We start from the raw sequence: 19,386 nt of genomic DNA on the forward strand, positions 1-19,386 counted from the left end.
ATAACAAGGCCCTTCCATCTCCTGTCCCCTACTCCCTCTTAGCACCAGATAGATGCTGCCCCTGCCCCAGAGGTCACATTCCATGAGTGGCGAAGTTTCTACAGCTGTAACCATGGCATCTCCAGCCCTGTGTGTTCCTCTCCATGTTTCCCACTGAGCAGTCTTGCTTCTGTATTAGCCCCAGGAAATGAAACACAAACAGGATCCTAGGTTGCAGTAAAGGTGTGGTGGCCACCAGGTGTCTGGAACTCTGGGAGTGACTGAGAGGATTCCAAAGCCCTGTGGCCAACTTACTGGTGCTGAGTCTGCTGGTGAGCCTCTCTGTCAGCTGGCTTCCCTGGGCAAGTTGCTCCCGGAAGCTCTGTCCCAGGTAGTAGTCAATGTCATTGCTCCTTAGGAGATCCTCAAAAGATTTTACTGTATCTTTTGCATGCTGGGTGAGAAGATAACAAATACCTCTCCCTTCTCGTATTTTTTGCCGTAGGTAAGACAGTTCCCGGGCCTGATCCTGAATCAGGGAGTCATATTTCCTAAAGCAGGACAGAAGAGGAAAGAGTAAGGGTGGAAAGAGTGTATGGTAGGTTATGGAGGTTCTGTGGAGAATTCCATAAGAACACCTCTGAGGAACTCTCCCAAGCTGAATTCTGGCATATAAGCCATAGGAGGTATTTAAGAGTAAATTCTACCCTGATAAAGTATTGCATCAAAAAATTTAGTATGCCACTGTTCTTCAACTGTTACATATATGTTAATTATATGTCCCTAGATAAATCATTAGGTCTGTGAGAATACAGATGGTTCTGTATTTTATATCCCTCACAGCACCAGTATCACGTAGATTCACAGCAGTTACTCAGTAAATAATTAGAATCACTTCATCCTAAGTCTAGATAGCACCTTTCATGTCTTCTGTTTCAAACACCACCTGATGCCTGAACTTCTTCTGTTATAATACTATGGCTGACTGTATTTTGCAATGATATGGCCATCATATAAACTCTCATACCATCAACTGATGGGACCCAAAACAGGAAACCCTAAGTCAGAGCTACCCAGGTGAGCCCAGTCAACCCAAAAAACTATGAAGCATAAAAAAGGATTATTTGAAGTCACTAAGTTTTAGAGTGGTATTACTTAGCAACAGATAACCAGGATGCATACCAAGATGAATGAATGTTTTCAACACAAAGTATCAATAACACTTATAACTATGGAAAATACCATTGAGAGCTTAATATATGCTAGGCACTATTCTAAGCACTTGTATTAATTCTTTTTTTTTTTTTAAGACAGAGTCTCACTCTGTCACCCAGGTTGGATATCAGTGGTGCCATCTCAGCTCACTGCAACCTCCACCTCCCAGGTTCAAGCGATTCTCCTGCCTCAGCCTCCCAAGTAGTTGGGATTACAGGCATGCACCACCATGTCCAGCTAATTTTTGTATTTTTAGTAGAGACAGGGTTTCACCATGTTGGGTTGCCTGGTCTCGAACTCCCGACCTCAGGCGTTCCACCCACTTTGGCCTCCCAAAGTGCTAGGATTACAGGCGTGAGCCACCATGCCTGGCCAGCACTTGTATTCATTCACTTAAACCTAATAACCACCTTTGATATGGGTTCTGTTATCGTCCTCATTTAACAGGTAAGGACAAAGGCTTGGAAAGGTTAAGAAGGTTGCATAGGTAGTAAGCGTCAGAGCTAGGCAGTCTGATTCCAGTCTTACTACTATACTACAGCATATATACTATTAGTTTACTAATATATCCCTGAGACCCGGTATCTCCCAGATACTGGGACATTATCCCATGCCCTCCTGGTTGCTTACCTGGCTTTTCCACAGACATATCTCTACCATTTAAATCAGTGTCCTTGTGACTACCCAGACATGTTCTTTCTTCCAGCTGCCTGAGCCACCCTACACTGAGCACAAACTCACACATTTTCAATCAAGAAAGGGCCCAACCAGTGCCCTCCTTACCCAGGCCACGAGGCTGATCTCAGCTCCTCAGCCAGCTTCCCTTCTAGTCCATTTTTTGGGAGCTGGGCTTCCAGCTGGGATACTCTCTGGATGAGACTCTCCAGATCCTTTGTGGCCTGAAGCCCTGGAGAGTAGAAAGCCCCAGTGCCATCAGACAGCCACCCCTCATCCTCATCAGTGACACTATGAGGTGAAGACCCCTCCAGGGTGCCAACAGCCCTCAGCTTCCGGGGTCTTTCCAGACTAGATGAATAATCACTTGTAACTGAGAGGGACCGGACCCGGCTCTTGAGGTTTTGAATGATCTTGTTGGCATTCTGCAGCTGGGCCTTCAGATCTTTGATGTCCTTTCGTAGGACACAGATGTCTTCTGACTTTCCATACACCCGGAACTCTTCCTGCTTCCCTAGCTGGTTCTCCAAGGGCTTCTTCTCAGAGAAACTAGCCCGTGTTGAGCCCCGGTGCCCCTGCTCAGAGCACAGCCCCTCCATCGGGGCCGTTTCCTTGAGGCTGTTGTGTTCTTCACACTCTGAAAAAACACAAAGATGTCTTTCTAAATAAAAGTTGGATGTGCTGTTGTGGCCACTGCCTTTGAGAGGAGGCAGGTTTGGTCATCAGGACAATAATTACTAGGGAAAAAGTTGAAGCAGTACTTTATTCAACCCTGACACCGTACTAGGCATTCAAACACAATATTTCTTATTCTCCCAACAGCCCTACAAGTTAGGTATCATCACTTTCTATTTTACCAACTGGGGAAACCAGCTTGTTCTAGATGACTCAGACTAGCACAGGGCAGAACCAGAATTCAAATCCTTTAATGTCCTGTGTTCATTCCACACACTGATGTTTCTTAAGACATTAACATGGCCTTATCTATTTAGGATGGCCACAAGAATACAGGATGATTTATTCCTGTGTGCTGAAAGTTTACTGCTCTCTAAATTTTACTATAATTGAAAAGTTTTTTGGGTTACAACTGTGTGAAAAATAGGCATATGAAAATAAGACTTTGAGGGCCGGGCGTGGTGGCTCACGCCTGTAATCCCAGCACTTTGGGAGGCCAAGGTGGGGGGATCACAAGGTCAAGAGATCAAGACCATCCTGGTCAACATGGTGAAACCCCGTCTCTACTAAAAATACAAAAAATTAGCTGGGCACGGTGGTGCGTGCCTGTAATCCCAGCTACTCAGGAGGCTGAGGCAGGAGAATTGCCTGAACCCAGGAGGCAGACGTTGCACTGAGCCGAGATCACGCCATTGCATTCCAGCCTGGGTAACAAGAGCGAAACTCTGTCTCCAAAAAAAAAAAGAAAATAAGACTTTGAATAAATATATCAGCATCTTAACACTGGTGAATTAGAGAAGTGGTAGTCAGAATGAGAACTAATCCATGGCATTTTACCAGATGCCAGGGACTGTTCTAAAGTGTTTTATAAGAATTTACTCATTAAATTGACATAAGTACCTGATGGGGTAGGTAGTTCCTTTATTACTATTTTAACATAGGAAGAAACTGGGGCATAAGAAAGTTTGCAAATTGAGATTTGAACCAACCAGTCTGGCCCCAAGGTATTTTCTCTTAACTGCTATACTACACTGCCTCAAGAATGAGAGAGATTGTGTTTTTCTTCTCTTCTGGTTTTCAATGTGGTGGGTGGCCCTATAGCTGTGGTCCTTTTAAAATGCAAAACAAAATTATTTTTAACTTATGGTATGCACGTTTGCAAAACCTCATCTGGTCTCTAAGTAGGCCTTAGTATTTCTATAATAGTCGATTGGATAGAACTTTATATTATTACTATTAGCAGTATGCCAAAAACCAATTGTAGAAATTCAAACTTACACTTTGCCTCAATTTGGGTAAGAGTTCTCCTGTGAACCTCCTCTTCCCACTGCTTGTCAGGTGAGAAATTGGCCAACAGCACCCAAATGTGACAGCTGACTCCAGGGAGGGAAGATGAACTCCACACCCTGTGCTCTTACCGGGACTGGTGGTTTCCTCCCGTTCAGCCTCATTCTCACTTCGGCCGCAAGTCTCATAGCCCAGGTCCTGGAGGTCCACCTGGACCTGCTTGCTGTCCTGCTTCACCGAGGAGTCACCTGCTTAGGAAGAGACAGCAGGTGTTGCAGAATGTCTGAATTTCCCACATCTACCCTCAGCCTCGATGACACATACCCTAACCTTCTGGGGCAGGGAAAGAAGCTTCTTTGAACCAGTGGGAGAAGAGACCACCAGCTCCAGGAAGCAGAATTTCTTTCCACCAGGATGAGCCTGCATTTGCCATTGATAATCTCCCCTTCAGATTACCTAGGCTTAGTTGCGACCAGATATCTGTAGTTTAGGGATTATATACTATCATCTCTAGAAGCCCCATTGAAGCTGCCAAGTGCTTTATCCACACGGGTTCAGTAAATATTGAATGGAGCTGAACCAATTTAGAGTCCCAAGACACCTAGACCTGTACTGTCCAATAAGGTAGTGACTAGCCTCATATGACCACTTTATATTAAATTAACTAAAATGAAATAAAACAAAATGTCCAAGTTGCACTAGCCACACTTCATGTGCCCCATAACCACATGGTATGTAGGTATAGAACATAGAGAACTTATAGGACACACAGTCTAGTTTTCTTTACTAGTAAGTCATAGTTACTCACTAAGTATGACTCTGTATTTCTCCAGCTCATTAGCCTGAGCAAAGACAGTGGCTTCTGACAGCAGCAGCTTCTCCTGGAGATCTTGATAGCGTTGTTTGCATTGTGACAGCTGGGAGCGCAGGTGCTGGGTGGACCCTGGTAGGCTAAACGTTGAATGAGGCTGAGGGTCACGAGGTTGGGACTGGTTATCCAACTGTGAAAGGAGCCAATACGGGGATCAGGACAGCCTGAGGTCACCCCCATGCAGTGACAACCACTGCCCGTTCTGAACCCTGTGGACTTTACTCATGTCTGTCACAGCACTTCTCATGCCATTTGGCAGCAACTTGCTTTCCAGATGGAGCTCCTGGAGTGCTGGGATAAGTATAATTCATCTCTGTATCTACAGCACACAGCACAGCGCCAATCAAGTGTACAGAGGAGCTCTCGGAAAATGTCTTCTCAGTGGTCAAAAAGAGAAGGGGTGGAACCCTCCACTCATCTCCCCTCGCACTTTTCCTGTTGATTCTCTCAGAATCCCCTGTATTCTCCATTTTACTGAATCTTCAGCAAAGCTCCTTCCCTAAAAGAGGATCCCAATAACCCATCGGAGGCCCAGGAATAGACACCTGTGATGAGCTGTGACAAAAAAATGGCAGTGATAAGGAAGAGATGTCATTACACACCACTTGCTGGGTTGCCTCCTAACCTGATGCATCCCTATGTACAGCAGTTACTACACCTTACTAAAATGATCTGTTTTCGTACCATCTTTCTTCACCATATTAAGTATTTCAAGGGCAGCCATTGGTTTTATTGCCTGATGCCAATGCCTAGTGTGTTATGTGAAAAATTAAGTACTCAAGAAATATGTATATTGCAAAAGCCTTTCTAAAGGCTAAATGTGGGCAGAATATTATTACTATTGTTTGTAGTACAAAGAGACCCTTCTCTTTGTACCTCCTGATTCACAGAAGAACTTTTTAAGGTAAAAACTGTCATCTTGAGCCATTCTCAAATGTTTTTCATTCCATCTAAGCCCACACTTACTTGGTGGGCATCCGCTGTGAAGGCAGCCCCCAGGTCAAGGCTCTGGGGACTGGGGCAAGGCCTCACAGTCACAGTCCCCTCCTCCTGGTGTTGGTGCTTCCCAGGAGAACCAACCAGTTCTGTGCTCATTCTGTCGATCGTGCTGGTCAGATGCACAAGGACCTCTGGAGTAAGTTTACTATTCCCTTCCTTGCTACTCAGCACAAGCTGCTCTTTGAGGAGGCTGATGATATTGTGGGCATTCTTCAGTTTTCCCTGGAGCTTTCTGAACTCAGCCTGAAGGCTACTCTCTCTCAGACCCTCTTTGGCTGCCACAGTCTCCACCATCACCTCGCCCTTCTCCTTGTCTTCTTCGATCTCCCATCCATCAGACATTGCTTCTCCCATCTGCTCTTTCAGCTCTGCATTCTCAAGGCAAAGGCTCAGCATGGTGTTCCTGCAGGAAACACACATAATTGAAGGCTAGGTCTGGTCCTGACAACAGTTCCTAAAAGTACCTCTAACCCACATCTCAGCCCATGATAGACTCATGACACACCCCAGAGCATAAAGCAACCTGAGACCTACAACAGCTCCCTAATTTTATATACAAGAAAGCCAAGGCTCAGGAAGAGTAATAGACTTGCCCAAACTTCCACAGCTACTTGGTGGCAGCACCATCACTAGAAATCTTGGACTCAAGACATGCAGGCTAGCTTTCTTTACTTGTGCCATGCAGCCTCAGATGTTCTAATTTTTAGCAGCCTCTGGAATAAACAAAAGTACTTACACTGTTAAAAAAAAATAAGACCTGTTGTGTAACAAATTAATTGTTATGAATTCTACATATCTATTATTTATCATCAGTCAGTTTTAAACCACTGGGACTTTAGAACACAGAAGAAATAAATAACACTAATCAGAACTATTAATACAATCAAAATGTACTTAGTTAATTATTTGCTTTATGTCCCTTCTTGAGAGCAGGGACTGTGGCTGTCCTATTCACTCTGTATCCCCAGTGCCTACACAAGTGCCTGTCACATAAATTATTCATATTTGTCGAAGAAATAAAATTGACTAAAACAGCTAATTTTCACCAAGCCATTCCAGATCCACTCTTTTCACAAAAACAAACTCATACTCGGGTTGAGTGGAAGCAAAGATGGCTTTAACAAGTCTATTCACTTAACTTCTTTGAGCCTCAGTTTACTTTTATATAAAATAAGGATGATAACACTTACCTAGTGGAGTTAGCAGATGCTTAAATGAAATTGCATATATGATATGGTTAGATCAAGGTCTGCAGCAGAGAAGTCATTCAATCTCTGCTGTACTAGCTGCAGACCTGAGAAACCAACAGCAGAATCCCACAAGGTGCTTGTTAAAAAAGCTGTAGAGCAAAGGCCTATGAATCCACATTTTATTTAAGTTTCACAGGTGATTCTTAAGCATGCTAAACTGAGAAGCCCTGAGCTAGAGGATGCACAGGAAATGAGTAATTCACAACCTCAAGGATCAGCAGTGGGCTATGCACCTAGATTGAATTTCTCAGAATCCAGGAGTCTTGGAACCTAGGGCAGAGCTTGTCTGGTGTGTTTCTGGGAGGAAAATACTTTAGGACATAGGACACAGATAGAGAATTTATGAGACAGTTTCTCAATAAAGAAAAGGGGGATAGGTATTTACCAAAACGGAGATGTGGAATGGGGATAAAAGGGGCACATGTGTATATGGAAAAGAATATATAATATTATGTTCTAACTTCATATTTTAAAGAAAACTCTGATGTTTTAAAATTACAAATAAATAGAAGAAAAACTCAACAAAACCTTCTTAAAAAGAAGAACAACATATAAGATTCTAACCTCCACCCAACTTACAGTATCAGTGATTCTGTAGGCTGGGTGGAGGGTTGAACAGACCAGTTTCAGGTTAGGAACTCTGAGGGCAAAGGAAAATAATCCATGGGGATATCTACAGATGGTTTGATTGTAGGTTCAACTAGAGACTCAAAAGAGATGTACTGTTCTTACCCATAACAACTCAATCAAGTTTACACATACAAAAATTTAACTAAAATTATGTGCTTTAAGTAGAACTTAAGGAAAAAGTTATTAAGATAATTCAGAGCAAAAGATCCAGCACTTAGAATAATCACAAGAATTTTTTAAAAATTGTTTGATAAAGTATATGGTATAGATGCAAGGTTTAGATGTTAAACATTGGGAGCCACAGACTATTATGCAATCTTGAGCAAGTCACTTGAAATTTTAGAGACCTGAGTTTCCTTAACTATGAAACAAGGGCATGAGGCTAGATGCCAAGGTCCTCTTCAAAGTGCTAACATTATCCAGGGGAGTTTAAGTGGCATGTAATATACAGGGAAACAACAGGGCATGATTTAGAAGTTGTGCAGCTGTGCTCTAAACAAGCAGTGCTGATCATGGTCCTGGGAGTGCATGAGTAAATGGGTCAGTCCTATAGTATCAGCATGTGTTCCAACTATCTTTTCACAAAAAAGCCATCAAAGACAGAATGGCCAACCTAACCAATGAATGAGCTATTTTTGTAAAATTACTAAAGCAGCAGAGATTATTAAAATTGATATTCAATTATTCAAAGACTTCTGAGCAAGAGCTGAGAGGAGAGGGAGGGACCTCTACAGAAATCCTCCTCCTCTGTGGACTCTTCTGGTTCTGTATACAGAAGTGAAACATATTAGGTAGCAGGGATTCCTTATATGTTTCAGTCAGGTAAAAAGACCAATATCGATCATGTACCAAGGAGGTTTCCACCATGACTGTCATATGTATGATTGGCAGATGCACAATAATAGTGGACATTGTTATATTGAATTAAGACCAGGTTTATTTGAATTACAAAAGGTGATTACCATTAGCCAATATTACTTACTTTTATCGAAAGAATTTGTAGAAATATTAATGCATGGAGCCTGGGATGTGGACCAAGTAGCCCCTTGGCAGCATGAATGCCTTGGTTACAGCAAGGCGAGACCCTTGGCTGTGGTGCCTCATGACCTGCAAGTTGCCCTTCTCTGGGAAGAATGTCCTACCTGATGTGAGACACAGAGGAGAATCCTGCTTCCTCAATTTGAGCCTTTAGCTCCTTCAGTTCCTCCTCAGTTTTCCTCTTCTCTTCTAAGTGCTGGTGGAGCTCAGCTCTCAGGTGGAGCATTTCTTCCTGAAGACACCTGTTACTGTCCCCTCCCATTGGGGAAGGAGGGGAAAAAGATGGGTTCTGGGTCTCCACAGTTGCCAGACTTTTTTCCAAAGCCACCTTGACGAGCTGAAAGAAAATCATGGTTTGAAGAAGTTAGGTTACTCAACAGGACCCAAGAGAAACATGAGATTGCAAAGGCAGCTTTCAATGAGGAGGAAAAAAAAAGCAGATCTAAAATGAACTCCCTACCCAGAACTTCCTTAGTCAGGCATAAGGGCCCTGGGAACTGGTTTGGGTGGGAAGAATTTCCCACCCAAATGAGCAGGAAGAATTTCCCCTTTGTGAAGAAGAGAATCCAGAGACGGTGAGGGTGAAAAGCACATAAGAAATTAAAAACAAATGCAAACAGACAAGGTTTAAACAGGACTGGAAGGTGTGAATGTGGTGATTATTCACTTCCTGAGGAGGCAGAGTCCTGAGAGTTTTCTCACAAGTCAAGAAGCTTCGTCAGCTCCACAACACTCGAGTGCTGGATGGCAGAGATGATGGCTTAAGATATCAGGGTGCAAAGCCTAAGGTCCTGCCTGTAACTCTGACTCCCTCAAGGACAACTGAGAGGGAGGACTCAGGGCACTGGGGAAACAGTCAGTAGACATAGTCACAGAATCAGAATAAGGTGGAGCTGCAGGAAAGACAACACCAACTTACTTGATTGGCAGAAGAATCACACTACAGCTACTGAGAGGTGGAGGTGAAGCCACCCTGCCAAGCAGCCAACCTCACTTTTTGGTTATTATCCTTGTGCCGACGCTGCCAGACAAACTCCCTACAAATCTAAGCATGTGGAAGAAACAGAGGCAGGAACAATTACCCAGCACCCTTCTATTTCTTGAGGATACTCTTGAAGTTATTCATCAATGTTTTAATTAAAGCAGATCATATAGTTTTTCCTCAAATGAGAATTTGTTAACTTTTAGACTTTGTTATTGTTCCTTTTGGGCTTATCTTTGGTCTTTTCCCATGTTTTTAAAACTATAGAAATCAAAATCTGAGTATGATGATCTACTTAACATATGACTAATTACTTTAGTACAAGGAGTTCCTGCCTGTCTGTCCAATATTAATCTTAATGTATCCGAATGTCACATTGGCTTCTTTTTCCTCTCAGTGGCAGCATTTGGAGCTCTGACTTAACTTCAGGTCAGTTTTGACCTCTGAATATTCCAGTCCTTCCCCACAGCTGTTTCTCGGTCATGTTGTTTTCTTTTATCACTATAAATATTGTGACTTGTAATTGCCACTTATAAATTTATTCTGGCTATACTGAATCATTCCCAAATTATCCACGTCATCCAAATATTTGATGTGCATATCCACAAATCATGTAGTGGCCCCTGATGGGGGATGATTTTTAGAATTAATTATATGTTTTATATCTCCATTCAGGTCACCAATACATTGAACAGAGCAGGGCCCAGAGCAGCTAACATGGATCAATGATTGACAGAGCTGCTTGGATTGGCACAAAGCCTCTGACTTTTGCTATTCCCCACCCATAACAAAGCATGTTCAAATCTAGGTCACAGGATTGTGGTAGTGTTGATTCACTGTATACCTGTGCAATGGTGCTCAGTAGCATAGCAGTTGAGGTTGTGAAGAGATATACACCCATGTCAAAGAAGAAAGATTCTTACACAAAGCCACTCAATTCCCAGGCACCCAATCTTACTTGGGCTATGTGAGCCTGAGATTTGGCAGGCTCCTGGAAATGTCTGTCTCTAAGTCTCTCCTGGGAGGCTTCATCAGGCTGGTGGCCATCTCCAATATGTGCCCCCCAGCATTTGTGACAAAATAAAGGAAGGGGGACCAAACGAAACCACTTCTGAAAGCTTATGATCCCACCCCTCATTTACCCTATGAGATGTTATCATTCTATATAAACTCTTTCCAACTAACTTTACTAAAATGCACTTTGCCATTAGTCTTGAATGTGGGCACAGCATTATTCTTTTCTAAGCCTTAAGGGTTCCTTCAGCTTAAAAATAATGTCTAACTTTAATGAAGTTTACCCATTTTTAAAATGCCTTCTGGGTATATGTTATCTTGTCCTATTGTTTCAATATACCTATTTTCCTGAAAAAGAAAAATTTTGAACCATGAATGTTAACACCAGAAAAACCTTAAGGTACATCTGATCTAATTTCCCACTTTAAAGTGAGAAATTCAAACATTGCCTAGCGATCTGATATTTACCCAGGCTAATTTGTGTTTTCATATTTCTATCTCCAAGTGGACTTTATTTGACTAAGTTAAAGTTTTAAATGTAAATGCCTGAAAAGTAACTCAGGATCTAGGCTTTTCATTAGTTTTGACCATGTATGAAAAGCAAATATTTCTTTCCCCCAAATGAAACCCCAGGGCGTCCAGTATTTGTAGTGATAGTGTGAATTCATTAGGTGTATTTTTAATTATAGCTCTCATATTGGTTATTTTTTTCACATTTTCTAACTCACTTGTGATATTGCTTCCATATAATTCAGGTTTTTGTGCACTGGGTTTCCATTTACCCCACAAAGGCCTATGTGCAAATCTGATAGCCTGTTTGAATGGCATTGTTTTGTTTTTACCCTATTGCTTCATATCTGTCACAATGTTAAGTCAGTTGTCATCATTAAGGCATTAGAAATTAGCTTTTCTCAAATGCTCAGCATCAGTAATCATTAGGGAAATGCAAATTAAAACCATAATGAGATATCACCTGACACCTGATAGAATGGCTTTTATCAAAAAGGTGAATGATAAGTGTTAGAGATAATGCAGAGAAAAGGGCACACACACATTGTGGACAGGTATGTAAATTAGTACAGCTGGTGTGGAAAACAGTATGGAGTTTCCTCAAAAACTAAAAATTGAATCTACCCTATGATCCAGTAATCCCAGTTCTGGGTCTGTATCCAAGGGAACTGAAATGAATATGTTAAAGGTATATCTGCACTCTCATGTTCATTACAGTATTAATACATACAGTTCATAATAGCCAAGATAAAGAACCAACCTAGGTTCGTCAGTAGATGAATGGGTAAAGAAAATGTGGCAGATGATACACGTGGAATACTATTTAACCTTAAAATGTCAGGGGATAGGTCCTGTCATTTGTGACATGAATGAATCTGAAGGACATTGTGCTTAGTGAAATAAGCCAGGCATAGAAAGACAAATGCCATATAATCCCACCTATATGTGGAATCTAATAAAGTGGAACTCGTAGAAGCAGAGAGTAGAATGGTGCTCACTAGAGGCTGGTAGAATGGGGAGGGAGAGTAGAGGGAGTTGTTGATCAAAGGTATCAACAGAAAGAACTGGTGTTAAGATATATTGCATAGCAAGTTAACTCTAGTCAATAATAATGCATATTTCAAAATAAGAGTGAATTTCCAATGTTTCACCATCAAAAATGATAGGTAGGCAAGGTGATGAATATGTTAATTACCTTGGTTTAGTCATTCCATATTGTGTGTGTGTTTGTGTGTGTATATATGTGTATATATATATATAAAATCATATCATATCTCATAAATGTATACAATTATGATTTGTCAATCAAAAATAACTAATTTTTTAAATAGCTTTTTTAAAGTTTTTCACACTTTGTCTACTAACATCTGTTCTTTGTATTTGAATCTTGTTTTTTTTTTCTTTAAGAGGTGGGGTCTCATTATGTTGCCCAGGCTGGCCCTGAACTCCTGGGCTCAAGAGATTCTCTTACCTCAGCCTCCTGAGTAGCTGCGACTATAGGTCTGCACTATCTGGGCTTGAATCTTTATTCTTGATTAACTTTTTCTCCATTACAAAAGTTCAAATAAAAAATGCAATGGTTGATTACTCTAGGTTCTTTCACAGCATTTCATAGGTACTTATAGATCTTACATCTGCTTGAGAATAGAATTTTGGGTGAGATAATCTAGGGAAAATTATTATCATGGTCAAACTTGAGGCTTTCTAAGGTGGCTGAGTCCAAAAAATAAGGAGGAAGCAACTTGTATTGGCCAAAAAGTGATTCTCACCTTGGAAGAAAGATAAAGTTGGATGTGTCTATTAGGGAAGGTATAAGAACACTTGGAGTAGGAAGGGAGCTTGGTGTCAAGCAAAAGTTTAACCTTCCAAGGACACAACAAGGAGAAGCTCAAAATCTATTTTCCTGGAAACAAGCAACAAATTTTGAGAATCTGGACACAAAAACAGTTAATGGCAAAGTAACCTTTATTTAATTGGTAGCAGGAGAGTCACAGCCTCAAACTCCAGAAAAGATGAAGTAAATTTGCAATGACTTCACACACCAAGATTCCTCCTGCCCAAAGCTGAAGATGTATCTTCAAGGAAAGGTGATTAAAAGAAAAATGGTGCTTACCCAAGCGATTCTTCCATCCAGCAGGCATATACTTTGTCTATCATGAGTCAAGCCCTGATTCAAAGGCTTTTTAACTGATAATTACACTAAGCATCTCCTATGCCAAGTAATGTGGCAAGTATTGTGAGGGAAATACAAATCCCCTAATGTAAAAAGTTCATTCCAAGGTGAGCTGACCTTCTCAAAATGGGAGCTGGTCAGATTCTCCGTGCCAGGCTACAGGGAAGAAGGCCGAAGAAGCACTCTACAAATCAGTTTGCCTACGATTGAGAATTAGAGCAAATGACTTGCAATACCAGGAGTACTTCAGATCCTATCAATCAGAATCTGACTGTCTTCATATCTGTGTCTCCTGTTCATTTATTCTAAGTTAATCCTGTCCCACAGTCATTATAACCATCAGTGACCAGCCAACCTCCCAATCTAGCTGTCTTAGAGTAGACATCTGTTCATCCTGCAGGCTCCTCTCTCTCACCCAACATCCTCAATGAAATCAGAGAGTGAGGGCAGAGGGATCTGTCTGGAGGGACAGAGATGTACATAATTAAAGTCACAATCATGGGTAAGGAGGACTCAGGAGAAGCTGTTGAAGCAAAAGGAGGAGCGGAGCTCATGCAAGCACTCAAGGGAGAAGGGAAGGTCAGGTACAGCTATAGCAACAAGAAGGTGATCCTACTGTAAGGTAAAGAAACTGCTGAGAACATGATGTATCCTAGACAACTACTCAGGTCCCCAAGTGCCAAATCCCAAAAGATTTGAGGACGTTCACTTGGGCTCTTCTTATTGATTAATTTGATGTCTCCTCTTTTTCCTATGTGGAAGACATACAGGTAAACCCAGAAAGCCTCATTTCTTGAGAAAGCCTCATTTTTTTTGAAGAGTTTTCCTAATAGCACCAAGAAAGCTATCACTGGAAAGTCCAGCTGCTTGTGCAGGATATCTACCAATGATTCACTTTCTCCTTAAGAATCACAGGCACAGCCCATCTAGGAGGAGATTGCTAAATGGCACAGACGAAGTGGAGACATTATAGGAGTTCCAGTGAGTGCTGTGCTATCACTATCGGTGACTTAATCTCTGAGGTCCAGAATATCCACTCTTGTAACATGCTGGTTACATCGTCGCTGATGGTGGGTGGAAACAATGTTTCAGCCTTGGGTACCAAGTTCTGAGGTTTGACAGGGGATTGCTGTTGAAGTACCATCTGCTGATCATTGAGTCACCATGACCTCAGTGGTTTGTCAGGTTGCATAAGGTTCTCTTTGTATACTGAGATTTCACCGAGAAAGATCCTTGCTTTGGAAGCATTCCAATCCTCTTGGAGTTTCTCCCAAGTAGGTTCTCTGCCCTGCCACCTCCCCAAGCAGCCCTTCGATGACTCTCTGTCTTCTATGGAGCGTTTCAGTTACAAAAAGCCCAAAGAGAATGTGTCCATTGTCTTGCACATAAAAACTCTTCTGAAACTATAGCTACAGAGAATAAATAGGGGCAAAGGTGGGTAGGATGAGGCAGGAAGCAATAAAGAAATAGACATAATACAAACCAAAGGGTGGATTGGAGAGAAAAATGGAGTGAAGATATGTGTTGGAAAGGCAGCTGGGAAGCTCAAGAACAGGAAGATGTCTGAGGTTTATATAAAAAGATATCTTCTCACTCTAGGTCCACAAGGGCTACAGGAGACCATGAGACCTCAGAAGGGCTGTGTGCCGTCCACCCTGGAAACCCCAGACCCTGACACTGACTTACTTGCTGGTGGCTATTGTGTGCGGCCTCCTCCTCAATACTGTCAGTGAACTCAGTGCTTGCATCTTCAGTGTCATCCCCTGCAGCCGCACCTGGAAATAAGTCCAGAAAAGAAATATGATTCCTTTCACAGATGGCTTCCAGAAGGCAGGTAAAATTACACTTTTTCTGCTAGACGCCTCTGATTTCTTCCTTTCTCCATATAAATGGGGAAGAAATTTTCCCTAGCCAGCAGGGCTGGCAAGAAAAATAGAACCAATCTTTCTTTTTGTATCACACTTTCTTACTAATACTCAAGCCTGATCCTCACAGCATCAGCTGACTTTGCCTGCACAGACCCATTCCTAAGGAGCCGACTGTCAGATACACTGGTTACCCCACTCCCATGTCAAGAAAGCCTGAATGATCCCCACCGCCTGGCTATATAACAATTTTCTCTTCCATAACATGTGTCCAGCATGCCTAACCCTTTCCCCATTGAGTGCCTGGAGATTAGAACTGCTCTGATTCTCTCGGCGGTATCTGTTGTTGGGATCAGTTGTGCATAGGATGACAATCTCTCTGAAGAACTTCCCTTTGGGGGTCCTGTGTCCTAGTAAGCTTCAGGTCTAGTCAAGATTCAAGACACCCAATGATTCAGCTGTTCCCTAATTACATCCTCTAACCTACCTCCCTTCCTCCTCACCTGTCTCAAACTCTTATTCTCTGCAGACATGCTTTGCCTGAAGGGTTTCTTGCACTGCTTTATCCACATGGGATTTAACCTATCCTCTCATTCTCCAAAGACGGACACAGCCACTCTAGGACCCAAACATCTACACCTCCCTCTAAGGTACAAGTAGCTGCAGTCTGTGGTATGGGCAAAGGTCTAGGGCAGCACTGACTAAGAGAACTTTCTGCAATGAGAGCAATGTTCTGTGTCAGTGTTGCCCAGTCAGTGGACACGGTCATGTACGGCTACTGAGCATTTGCAATGTGGGTAGTATAGCCCACATTTCAAAGCATTTTATTTTATTTAAATTAACTTATATTTAAATGGCTACACGTGGCTAGTGGCTACCCTAGTGGACAGTACAAATCTAGGGCACTTCTTCCTCTTTATATTGGTTAAAATTAAGACTATTCATACAATTTAAGACCAAGAACTATGTTTTACATTACTGTATTTTTCAGGAAGTGTAGAAATTTATTATGGTTAATTTATCAAAGAAAATTTACTGTGACACTCACTGTGTTTTATAGAACCTGCCCAACTTAAAGAATCTTGAAATCTTGTTCTGATTCTAGCTTCGGCAACCAACCAGTTACAACTCCACTTCTGGCCACTGATTAACCTGGACCTCAAAGAGATCAAGTGTTGTGTCCAAGGTTACACAACTAGCACTGACAAGAGCTGTGCCAACAAGTCAAGTCTCTGGATTCTTAGACAAAAGACACTATTTCTTTTGGTGACAAATCAGATCTTTATCTTTGCTTCTTTCTCCAAGACCAAAGAACCTTCTGTTGAGTTCAGAAATCTAGGCATGAAAGGCTCTGCTTGAATCATGAGGATTCACTACCCAATACAGATGAGGTAAGCAGGGGCACTTCACATCTACGAATTTGCAATGGCCCAGGCTGATCTCATGGAAGTGCTAAGAGGTCATAAGTGAGCTCTGATAACAGCTTAGGTTTCCTAATCTACATCATGAACTTTGTGTTAACTTTGGATCAAGGGAGGGTCCTGTTCAGTGAAGCCCTGTCCACAAGAAGGCACCTCTACCACTCAGCATAATAAGAGGTCTGTGGCAGACAGTGTACAATAGGAATTTCCAATACATATTCATTCAAACCAACCCCAGAACCATCTCACTCAGGATACCAGCTGAGTAGAGGTGTATAGACACATTCCTTCATCTTTGGCTGCTTTAAAAACTTACTGAACCCAGGATGCTAATTTACCTAGGACTTCCATATCATGCTATGCTTACTTTGGAAAATCTTTCCCTGTATGACAGTAGCGATCACAATCTTTTATGTTTTTCCAGCAAAAGAAATGAATTGTCTCACTCAGTGACAGAATTGTCTCACTCAGTGACAGAAAATAGACTGTTCACATTGTTTCTCTTTTGAACATGGGGGTAGGACCCTGTAGTTGAAGAAAGCTCAGCTCTATGAGGTCAGGATCCTCATCCCCCTACCATTGTTGCTGGGTTGTGTAGCCATTCTGGGTCCACATCACAGGGCCATTCCTGCCAGGTTCCAGAAGTGGGGATTAGAAAGGGTGACTGTCACTGGTCTTGAAGGTTTTTATCTGATACTTTCTGCCCTCCACTTATCTTTGGTAGCCTTTCTGGTATCATGTCTGCATTCTTAGATAATGTTCCTTCTTATTTCACTTAAAAGCAGGATGCTATGGTTCTGATCTCATAAGGAATTAGGTGGAGACAAATAAATGCTCATCTCATCTCAACACTCTACTACACAGGGGCCTTGTTTCTTCCCCTTCTTTCTCTTTTAAGCTAGCTCACAGTCTTCTTCCATATGGCAGCTTTAAGGGTTGTTCAGCCTTCTATCAATTTGAATTAAAATGCTGAAACTTTTTTTCCATGTTTAAGGGATAAAGCTAAAAAATTTATAGAAGATATGGGAATAAAAGAGTAAATTATCTCATACAAGGTCCTGTATATAAAGTTTACATTAGACATCTTTTACCATTTTCCATGTTTTTAAAAAATGAGAAGAACTCTTTTTGGGTGATACCCTTTTCTAAACTTTTACAGCACAACACAACACTGTCTTCAGAACTAACTTGGAATACTTTGAATTTCTAATTTAAAGATACTTATGTTTTTATATTGATAACTCTTCCACTTACTTGTCACCTGTAGATTCTCTAAAAGCTAAGAATCTGTTCATTTAAAGTTAACTTGCTTCTTCGAGATTAAGTTTTACATGTGAGACTGGCAATTTTATTAAAAACTTTTATTTGAGGCTTTAATAAAATTTCTCAACTTGTGGTTCTTAGAAGTTTCTAGGCTCTGAACAACACAAAATGGAGGTGATACCAAAATGTCCCTTGTTTAGATTTAGAAAATTATTTTCTATCAGCTATCTAAAGCTACAAAGTACACAAAAATAAGCCTTTAAAACATAAGACCACAAAATCCTTGGGTGAAAATTTCAGCATTATGCAAAAATAAGGTAGTCTTATCACTGAGGCAAAAATTCCTACTTTTGTAGAATTTTTAAATGGAGTATAGCATAATAATTAAGAACATGAACTATGGAGACAGACTGTCTAGATTTGAATTGTGCTTTTTTCATTATTTATATCACTTTAGGCAAGTCATAACCTTTCCATAACTAAGTTTCTTCATTTAATTAGGGTTAAGAGTACTATCCACTCCAAATTGCTGTGAACTTTAAAGGGTTTGCTGATTTTGAAGTGCTTAGAACAGTGCTTGGTACACAGTGTGTACTCAATAAACATCATCCTTAAACAATGTTACTATTATTGTTATTGTTAGTAAACTGAAGTGGTCCACGGGCTTATAAGTTGAAGGCTGAGAAAGCTGAAGGCCACAGAACCTAAATATCATCAGCAGAAGGAAGTCTTATGCCTGATGTTATTATTTGGATGATCTTGATTGATTCTACCTACACGTCTTCATTTCTGAATACTTGTTTCCCCAGCAGGAGGCCTGAAATAACACTCTTTGCTCTCTGCCTTACAGGACATTGAAAAAGTAAAGAGCTGTCCGTAAAGTAAGCTGAACTCTTTGGAACAGGTGCCTCACAAAAAGGATTAATCATCATTAAATGATAATTGTCTTAAAACTCCAACATGCATAAATAAGCCTTAGGGGAAAATTCATGACTTATTTTTGTTGTTGTTGTTTTGTTTTGTTTTGCTTTAGAGATAAGGTCTCACTACATTGCCCAGTCTGGTCTTGAACTGCTGGGCTCAAGGGATCCTCCCGCCTCAGCCTCCAAGTACCTGACTACAGGTGCATGCCACATCTGGCTCATGAGGTATTAATTCTTTAGTAATTAGTCCAAACTGGGTGGAATTGAGACCATTTTCCCCAAATTCTACTCTGTAGTCATTATTATTTCCCTTTAAGCCATTAATATGGGATCAACAGAAAAGGAGGGATGTTTTTCCATACTGTTACTTAGAACATAGCAAGAGGTCATTTTATCAATTTTAAAAGGTGATCTGAAGAACCAAAAAGGTCAAATCATAATCTAAAATACTTTTGTGGGTATGAAATCCCACTAGAATTCTGGAAAGAGTTTCTACTTCTCTAAAAGGGTAGTTATTCAATATAACCACAGTCTTCTATCCTTGGACGCATGAATAAGTTGGCAGTGCTGTGTTCTTTCCTTTGGTACTGGGCCCTTGTGTCCGACACTCTCAGCC

At 41.3% G+C, this 19,386-nt stretch overlaps 1 protein-coding gene across 18 annotated transcripts in view; it reads right to left on the minus strand.

Annotated features, from left to right (window-relative positions):
- Nucleotides 1–19,386, minus strand: part of PDE4DIPP2 (PDE4DIP) — a 295,357-nt gene that overhangs the window by 25,425 nt on the left and 250,546 nt on the right. For 15 of the 18 annotated variants that reach the window (XR_010341226.1, XR_010341227.1, XM_064372625.1 and 12 more), the window contains 7 exons: nucleotides 14,985–15,073; nucleotides 8,724–8,956; nucleotides 5,669–6,104; nucleotides 4,640–4,832; nucleotides 3,963–4,082; nucleotides 1,978–2,506; nucleotides 295–530 (listed from right to left, as the gene is read on the minus strand). Coding sequence is in view for 16 of the 18 variants with exons in the window: in XM_064372625.1 (XP_064228695.1) it covers nucleotides 295–530; nucleotides 1,978–2,506; nucleotides 3,963–4,082; nucleotides 4,640–4,832; nucleotides 5,669–6,104; nucleotides 8,724–8,956; nucleotides 14,985–15,073 (1,836 nt within the window). In the remaining 2 variants the exon portion in view is untranslated. The remainder of the gene's footprint in view (nucleotides 1–294; nucleotides 531–1,977; nucleotides 2,507–3,962; nucleotides 4,083–4,639; nucleotides 4,833–5,668; nucleotides 6,105–8,723; nucleotides 8,957–14,984; nucleotides 15,074–19,386) is intronic. The other 3 variants (XM_064372633.1, XM_064372635.1, XM_064372632.1) reach the window with 1 other exon arrangement.

This window comes from Aotus nancymaae, unplaced genomic scaffold (assembly GCF_030222135.1).
Source record: "Aotus nancymaae isolate 86718 unplaced genomic scaffold, 86718_ANA_hifiasm-v0.15.2.pri h1tg000007l, whole genome shotgun sequence".
Taxonomy (NCBI): domain Eukaryota; kingdom Metazoa; phylum Chordata; class Mammalia; order Primates; family Aotidae; genus Aotus; species Aotus nancymaae.